Consider the following 9,462-nt stretch of genomic DNA (forward strand, 5'->3'; position numbering starts at 1 on the left):
TTCCACATCACGGGGATGATCAAAGAAAAAACAATAATATATGTCAAACCTTCTTACTATGATCCTATCACGCTTTAGCCATTGAGAATCGACTATATGTTGAACCACAAAAATAGAAGGAGGGGGAGGCCCAAAAAAAACTCCGATAACTGATTGATTCCAATTAAACATAGGACCTAAATTTTGATCGACTGGAGAATGAACTAGGACTCCCGTACGTTTGGAGTTAGCAGTACTCCTATTGGCCATAACAAAATGCTAGGGTTTGAAAGAAAGGAAGTTTTTGTAATTAAAAACTGAAGATGAAACAAAGTGACACGAAGAAATAGAGTAAAAGAGAAATTAAATAAATACAAACTTTTAAGAAAGACGGTCTAACCGTTAGAGGACTATCCATCAAAGGTTTCTCGCGGGTAAATGGGTTTTAAATAACCCACGGGCTGTGTTTGCGGGTCTCGTATAGATTCCTTATGTCCGGATTTTTTTTAATTCTTTTTATTTTCACTATTCACTTCAGGAAAGAGAAAATTGAGAGAAATTGTTCATCTTCTTCGCGCTTCCATCCGAGGAGAGAGAAACCATTTCCTAGCTTAGTTTCTTCAAATTTCGCCATTTTTCTGTAAGTTCTTTCTCATTTCTCTTTGTTTTTGTTGTTTCGTTCACCTCTTCGTACTAATTTTGTGTTTTTTGCTCTTTTTTGTTCGCTCTAGGGTTTCTGAGTCTCTTCGCTCAATGTTTCTTCAATTTCGCCTAATTTCTGTAAGTTTTCTCTCATTCTTCTTTGTTTCTTTGTTGATTCTTCAATTTCTTCGTAGTGGTGTTGTTTTTTTTGTTCGTCCTAGGGTTTTAGAAGGTCGAATTGTGATATTACTTCTCTCTTCTTCAATTCTTCCTATTTTTTTCTACATTTTACTTGTATTTGTTCGATTTTATGTTTTTCGTCTAGTTTTAGGGTTTATTCTACCTTTTGTGTGTTTTTTGGTTTTCGTTGTGTTCATTTTGTTCGATTTCTGTTTATTCTTATGTTTTTCGTCTAGTTTTAGGGTTTATGCATATATATACTTGAAAACTATTGCAATCATGGTTGTAATATTATGAGTAGTATTTCTCTATTTGCAAATCAAGAATTTGTATATTTAAAATTAATAATTAATAATTAATAATATTTTTTAATAATAAATTTGTTTTATTTATTCAATTCTTATTCAAGAAATAAAAAAAAAAAAATCAACACAATAAACCATTTGTGTAATATTATTAATAAACAAAGTATCAAACAACAAATTATGTCAATGTCCTTAATGGTCATTTTACATATTAAACAACTAACAACTAATTTATCAAACACTTTTACACAAATAGCTAATTCAACCAGCTAGTCAAACCAACTAATACAAACCGCTAACAGCTAACAGTTAGTCAGACCAGTTAATAACTAACAGCTCCTAACAAAACAGGGCCTATATATCAATCAATGAAATTTGTTTTTAATCTGTGTGTTGTTTTCTTAAGCATTTCGTTTTGCATTAACTTTGTCATAAAAGGGTTGTAATTTGGTGATTTTCTACAAAATTACTCGTTCGCGAGCGAGACCTATACATAAACAGGCATGTCGTCCTTTAAGAGCAGTACCCCTAGAACACCTTTATCGCCCTACAAAATAAGGTGTTGTTGCTTGTTCGTGTAAGATGTCAACAGATCGCGATACATATAAGACCGCTGATATATCATTTTAAAAAAACTATAATGTCAAAGTGCAACTATTTGATTAGAAAGTATGATTGATTATAATAACTAAACGTAACTATTTGGCCGCAAATTTGATGGTGCAGGTGTGTGCACCGTGCTCTTGGTGCACTGGTGTCAAAACGACAGCCATTAAATACAAAACGCGCGTTTTTTTATTAAATCTAAAGAAGAAAAGAACAAACGAACTTTTTTTTGTTCAAAAACAGAACAAAGACTGCTCTGTTCTATTCAGCTGTGTTTTATTATGTTCTTTTGTTTTCGCTTCTTTTGCGGGTATATATTCCTGTATTTTTCATAATTTTGAAATCAGAATTTGTGAAGAGGAGAGAGAAACTGTGAAGAGGAGAGAGAAACTATGATAAACTGTAAATTTGATTTTAGAGAGAGAAAGTAATGGAAAATTCTCAGATATTGGTTGATTTTTCAACTTCCCAATATCAAATTCTATTGATTCTTCTTTTTCAAATTTGAATTCCTCAGCTGATAATCAGATTTGTGAAGGTAATTTTTCAATTTTTTAATAACGAATTACATGTTTTGATGATTTTGATTTCGCAGTTATCCGATTTCTCAATTACTTTGATTAATGTATTTATACTATAGATTTTGATGATTTTGATGATTATGATTTCGAAATTACTTCGCAATTATTTCGCAGTTCTTTTGGTACTGTTTTGAAATTTTTTATAGTTGTTCGTTTCTCTATCTTAATATGTTCGTTTAGGCTTTGTTGTTGTTCTTTTATGTACTGATAATTTTCTTTGTGTCTTTTTTTTTTTTAGTATTCATGCAGATTTTGAATGTTCTTTTCTTTTACTTTTGTTTCTTTCTCATATGTTGCTTTTTTCCCCTGTATTTGTTCTTTTATTTATGGTTTATGTTCTTTTTAGGCTTTTCGACGTTTTTTTTAAAAAAAATTCAAGTATTATTATCAATATTTGATTATCTTGTTCTATTTATCCTGCATTTTTCTCATGATGTTCTTTTTATAAAATTTTAAATGAGAACGAATATGTTCTTTTCATATTTGTACCAAAAAAACAAGTGCACCGTTCTGATTATGAACACTGCTTATATTTCTTCTCCTTCCTCCTCTTTTTTTTTATTTGTTTTATTTTTCATTTTCTATATATATAATATTTCTCCTATTGAATTCAATCATTTCTCATTTTAGAAACACATTTTAGAGAGAGAAAGAGGAGAGGTTTTATTTTCTCTCAACAAAAGAGAGATTTTATGAGAGAAAAAGTTCGAAATTTATTTTCTCCTCCTTCTCTCTCTAAGATGTGATTTTAATTGATTTTCGTTTATCGAAAACTAGTTAATTAAGCAAAATACTAGTTTAATTTCGCTAGTTTTTGTATTTTTTTATCGATTCAAAGGTATTGATGTTGCTGATGAATGTGCATCGGGTGATTAAGGTACACTTCCTTGTTCTTATTTCTATGTTCTTATTAAATTCTAATGTTCTTTTTAAATTCTAATGTTTTTTTTATAGCATATTATTTATGTGTCATCAGCATTGTTTGTTCTTTTATATCATCAATAATTGTTCTTTTACATATTTTCAGTGTTGTGTTGAGTTATTTTTATAAATAAATAACGGAATTAAAACACATTTTTAATCTTAATAATAAATTGTATTAGAAGTACAATAACAACTTTTAAAAGAACATACATATAATTCTTTCTTTGAAATATAATTTTCGTCCTTTCAAGTATCGTCGTTTTATTAAAAGAACAAAAAGACCTTCTAAAAGAACATTAATCTTAAAAATAATGTTGTTCTTTTTTCCAGACTTTGTGGTTCTTTTTCATTTACATTCTTTAAATAAAATTGTTCTTTTGTTGTTCTTTTACTTTTGTTGTTCTTTCTCATATGTTGCTTTTTTTCCCATGTAGTTTTATGTTTTTATTAATTTTGAGTTTATTTGTTCTTTTATTTTTAATGATTTATGTTCTTTTTAGGTTTTTTGACGTTTTTTTTTTAAATTTTTCAAGTATTATTATCAATATTTGATTATCTTGTTCTATTTATCCTGCATTTTTCTCATGATGTTCTTTTTATAAAATTTTAAATGAGAACGAATATGTTCTTTTCATATTTGTATCTTTTGTCTGATTTGTTAATATTAGTGTTTTACTTGATATGTTCTTTTCAGGTTTTTGTTAATGTTCTTTTAGTTTACTTTATTATGTTCTTTCTGATTTTTTGTTGTTTTTCTGTTGCATTTTTCACAAGATGTTCATTTTGAAAAATAGTTGTTCTTTTTATAGTTTATCAGGAGAGAGAATATATTCTTTTCGTTTTTTACCTTTTCTTTGATTTTTTAACATTAGTGTTCTTTTCAGGTTTTAGTTAATGTTCTTCGTTTACTCTATCATGTTCTTTCTGTTTAGTTTATTATGTTTTTTTCGTTGTTTTGCTTTTTCTGCGTTTTGTTTTAATATTTTTGCGTTTTGTGCAGGTGCACGTAGATCTACGTGTAGGTCCCTGCACCATCCGCGCGTTGCTATTTGGCCATAATGTGAAATTATTTGATTAGAAAATATAACTATTTGGTAAAAGTTGATCTAGATATAAATTCGACATATATAAGTTTTACGGATATTTCATGAAATACCCCCGAGTTTTGCCTTAATTCACCAAATGCCCATCAAGTTCCAATAATTCACCAAATACCCCTCACAAATGACTTAATACCCCAAATACCCCTCCATGACGTCATCATCCTCATAATCAACCAATTACGATCTAATTACTCACCTAATCCCTAATTAACCCCCCTAATTCCTAATCAACCCACCCATTAACCCATTAACCCACCCATTAACATATTAACCCACCCATTAACCCACCCATTTCTTTTTCTTTTCTCACTCCCATTCCTTCTTCCATTAACCCACCACCCACCTCAAGGATTTCCATGGCAGCCCCCCTTCTTCACTCTCTCTCCTCACCACCTTCCTTCTTCCCTGACCTTCCCATATCTTTCTCTCTCCCTCCTTCCTTCTTCCATTTACGACTAATTCACACACATCAATTGCAATCCCAACATACAACAAATCAGGTAAAGAATAATAATACCCAAAATCGAGCATTGAAGAATTAGGTGAAGAACATGGCTAATTTTGATGAAAATGAAAGGGGTTTTGTGCGAAAACAGTTGTTAAGAAAATTGAGTTTGGGATTGATGGAGGAAAGAGAACCCAACTTCGTTCATGTGGGTTGTTCTCTTCATTTCTTCTGGTGTCGATATCGGTTGTTTTTTTTGTGGTTCTGGGTTTGACGACGGCGGCGATTGTTCTCTTTGATTCTTCCGGCGTCGATTTTGGTGTGGTGTTGTCGGGGGAGGCTGGTGGTGTTGGTGTTGTCGGAGGAGGAGATCCGGCGTCGATTTTGGTGTGGTGTTGTCGGAGGAGGCTGGTGGTGTTGATGTTGTCGGATGAGGAGATCCCGCGTCGATTTTGGTGTACGTGGTGTTGTCGGAGGAGGCTGGTGGTGTTGGTGTTGTCGGAGGAGTAGATCAGATGATGATGATGAGTGGCGGTGGTGGTGGTAATGTAGGGAGGGAGGACGTGAGGGAGGAGGAAAAGGCGAGGGGCGACAAATGGTAAATGGGGGCGAGGTGGTGGCGGCGGTGATGGGGTCGAGGAGGGAGAAAACGGGGGCGATGTGGTGGCGGAAGAAGGGAGATGAAGAAGGGGTGGTGGCGGAAGAAGTGAGAGGAAGAAGATGGGTTAATTAATAAAAATGGGTTAATTAGGAAAAATGGGTAAATGAGTGGGTTAATTAGATGGTAATTGAGTTAATTGAGGATGATGACGTCATGGAGGGGTATTTGGGGTATTAAGTCATTTGTGAGGGGTATTTGGTGAATTATTGGAACTTGATGGGCATTTGGTGAATTAAGGCAAAACCCGGGGGTATTTCATGAAATATCCGTAAGTTTTAGTAATGAGAAATCAAGAAAGACTTCTAATCAGTTGGATCCATAGAGAAGAAACAACATCACACTGATGCGGTATAATAAAACACTAGTTTTCACAAACGTGAGTTACTTAACTTAACTTATTAAAATCAAAAGGTCTTGCGCGCACAAGGTGTACAATAAATTTATTGTACACCAAGATAACTTTTATGCAAATTTTCATAACTTTAACCTATTTTTCTGTAACTTTTATATTATAAAGTTAGATAAACATTTTAAAGGGTCAAACGATTAATTTATACATTATTAGTGATTTTGAAGAAATAATTTTTATTCAAATGAAAAAATTTATCATTAAAAAATAGATAATTTTTACGTATATAAATGTAACTTTTAAGCATTTTGAGTCAACTTTTACTCCGGTGTACAATATTTATTGTGCACCCATTGTAAATAAGAATTTGTGTATTAAAATTTATCGATTCAAGGAAAAAAATGGAAAAAGAACACTAATAGTGAACATTTCGAACCTAACCAATGGAGTTGAGTTGTGGCTTAAAAATCCCAAGGCTAAAGTCGAACCAAGATAAAATGCCTTAACAACCCTAGAAAGGATCGTGACCGTCGATCTAGAAACCCAACATGAAACCCTAGGGTTTTTAACACCTTCACTCATTCTTCCACCCTTCATAATAAACCCGCAGTCTACTCTGAGCTGCTCTCTCGCGTTTTCTCTCTCCACTTTCTCTCTCCTCAGCAGCTTTCGCAACAATGGTGAGCTCCACTCTCTCTATCTCTCCTCTCCGTTGCAGTTGAACTTTTTTTTTCTCTTCGTGATTATCGTTTTTATGGTTTGAACCTGAAATCCCATATGAACTTTGATTGATTTTCATTGAATTGATTGATTTGTTGTTAGGTTTTAGTTTCCCTTTTGCTTCGTCTATGCTGGTTTAGGATTTATTATATTTGTTGCTTGGTTCTCTATCTAGTTGATCTGCTTTGGAAATGGATTGCTTGGTTTCAGATTGTTTGTTTTGATTTATTTTCGTACAAATGTTGCTTCTTTTCCGTATAAAATTAGCATGACTATTGAAATAATTTGAGATCGGATTTGGGATTTCGCAGAACATTTTTGACATAATGCATGTACTCTCTGTAACGTTGATAATTGGGCAGATAGTGATTTCGTTTTTATGTTCTATAAAACTTATGTAATTTAGACGAGGGGTAATTTTCGTGGAGGTCTATCAGCTCTGATCCTAAATTTTGTTTTTCTGAATTTCTTTTTACAAATCACTCGTGATAATAATGCCTTTTAAATGGGGAGATATTTCTGGGACATTTTAGTGATAAAGTTTAATATTTTGCGGGTATGAAATTGATTGAATATTCATAAATTTGATTTTCGGGCTACTAGTGTATGCCGAATAAGGGTACTCTTGAAATTGTTAGGATTTAAAATAATATTTAGTATTTCTCGGGATGGAAACCACCTTTCATTTGATGATTGGTCGATTGGTGACTAAGTGTTCAAGTGACATTGTAGTATAAGTGCACTGCTACTCGTATTACAAAATTTGAAGTATTACTTGCTTATTATCAATTCCATCGTGTTGATTGCCCCATTTCCTTTGTGAATAGGGTTCATTGATGTGTAGTATGGTTTATGTGACTTTTACTGATATGCTTTTTATGTTAATCAGGCCTTTGTGAAGGCTCAGAAAACAAGGGCTTACTTCAAGCGTTTCCAAGTTAAGTTCAAGAGAAGAAGAGGTGAGACATTTTGAACATTTCAGTATTTCCTAGGTTGTCTAGAGCCTATTTTGTAGTCTTTTGATTGATATGTTTGGTTCTATTTGATAACCGTAACTCTCTTTCTTTGATTTAACAGAGGGAAAGACTGATTACCGTGCTAGGAATCGGTTGATCAATCAAGACAAGAACAAGTATAACACACCAAAGTACCGCTTTGTTGTCCGATTTGTATCCTTTGCTTTCCTTATGTACTGTTCTATTCTACATTTTGTTGCATAAATATGGCTTTATCTGTGAATTGCATAAAGATTCAATACACATTATATTTCATCTCTGTAAACTTCTACTCAAATCTGTACTTGGGTAACTCAACTTGAAATGGTATTGTTTTAATGTAGAACATTGCCTCCATTTTTTATAGTTCAGCCTTAACCCTATATACAGACCAACAAAGATGTAACTGCACAAATTATTTCTGCAAGCATCACTGGGGATATTGTACTTGCTGCAGCTTATGCTCACGAGCTCCCTCGTTATGGACTTGAAGTAGGACTTACTAACTACGCTGCCGGTAAATATCCCTTTTGCTAGGTGCCATGGTGAATAATTTCCATGTGAATGCTTTGTGTTATGCGTGGTGTTTAATTACGTTTCATATTGACTGGCTATGCAGCATACTGCACTGGACTTCTCCTTGCAAGAAGGGTCCTAAAGATGCTTGAGATGGACCAGGAATACGAAGGCAATGTCGAGGTAGCTGAGGGAACAATTGTTATTTTTTGAGTTATACTAAGGGTATGCTCGTAATTGTACCACTGTATGGCATTATTATATACACGAGTCCCAGGGGCTCGTACATATATTAATATCATACATATGTGTGATTACAAGTATACCCTTAGTATAGGGTTGTCTCTGATGGTTTTGTTTGTTAGGCTACTGGTGAAGACTACTCTGTTGAACCAGCTGAAACTAGGAGGCCTTTCCGCGCTCTTCTTGATGTTGGCCTTATAAGGACAACTACCGGCAACCGAGTTTTTGGCGCTCTCAAGGTAAAGCTCTATGTATTTGGTAGGGGAAATGTGCTGCTGTTTTTGGGTGGAACACCTTTTGCTGCTGTCATGTGATTATATTTTTGTTAACATTTTATGGTATTTGAAGAACGTTCATTCTTTTCCAACAAAAAATCTTTATTTTTTAACAGGGAGCACTAGACGGTGGATTGGATATTCCCCACAGTGACAAGAGATTTGCTGGCTTTGGAAAGGATGGCAAGCAACTTGATGCTGAGGTTCACCGCAAGTACATCTACGGTGGGCATGTTGCTGGTTACATGAGGGTAAGGGTTTAGATTGTAAATTGTTCTGTAAATTGTTCACTTGTATTCTCCGAGGTGCTAAACTTTCTGATGTGTGTAATTTTAAGACCCTCACTGAGGACGAGCCTGAGAAATACCAGACTCATTTCAGTGAATACATTAAGAGAGGGATTGAGGCTGATAACTTAGAGGCCCTGTACAAGAAAGTCCATGCTGCCATCCGTGCTGATCCTACTGTGAAGAAGTCTGACAAAGCCCAACCAATGAAGCACAAGAGGTGAGTCTTGTAGTAATTAGTCTTTGTAATATGGTCTTGGATGTGGCTGCATTATTCTAGCTCTATCAAAACCTTTGGTGTGCTGACATGATTTTTGTGATGCAGGTACAATTTGAAGAAGCTAACCTACGACGAAAGGAAGGCTAGCTTGATCAAGAGATTGAATGCCCTAAACGCTGCTGCGGGAGCTGATGATGATGACGAGTCAGATGAAGAATGAAAATCCCATTGTCAAGCTTAGGAAGTTATGATGACGAGTTTTGTTGTTTTCTGTTGTTTAACTCAGGAACGTCAAGTTTTGAGATCATTTACATTTGCCATTTTTGCAGTTAGATGTTATATGAGATATTTAAGAAATGACAGAATTAAGCAGTTGTTTCTTTGGTTTCATTTAGTTTATTGCATGGTGTTAGTTGACGCCCTAAATGTTG

General features: G+C 34.0%; 1 protein-coding gene across 1 annotated transcript; it reads left to right on the top strand.

The window, feature by feature from the left end:
• Window positions 1–6,311: 6,311 nt before the first annotated feature.
• LOC110800678 (60S ribosomal protein L5) lies at window positions 6,312–9,421 on the top strand. The gene is made up of 9 exons (XM_022005987.2): window positions 6,312–6,455; window positions 7,385–7,454; window positions 7,573–7,664; window positions 7,881–8,007; window positions 8,110–8,189; window positions 8,372–8,488; window positions 8,641–8,775; window positions 8,862–9,031; window positions 9,137–9,421. The coding sequence occupies exons 1-9, from the start codon at window positions 6,453–6,455 to the stop codon at window positions 9,249–9,251; spliced, it is 909 nt and encodes a 302-aa protein (XP_021861679.1). The 5' UTR covers window positions 6,312–6,452; the 3' UTR covers window positions 9,252–9,421.
• Window positions 9,422–9,462: the final 41 nt, after the last annotated feature.

This window comes from Spinacia oleracea, chromosome 2 (assembly GCF_020520425.1).
Source record: "Spinacia oleracea cultivar Varoflay chromosome 2, BTI_SOV_V1, whole genome shotgun sequence".
In the NCBI taxonomy this organism is placed as follows: Eukaryota; Viridiplantae; Streptophyta; class Magnoliopsida; order Caryophyllales; family Amaranthaceae; genus Spinacia; species Spinacia oleracea.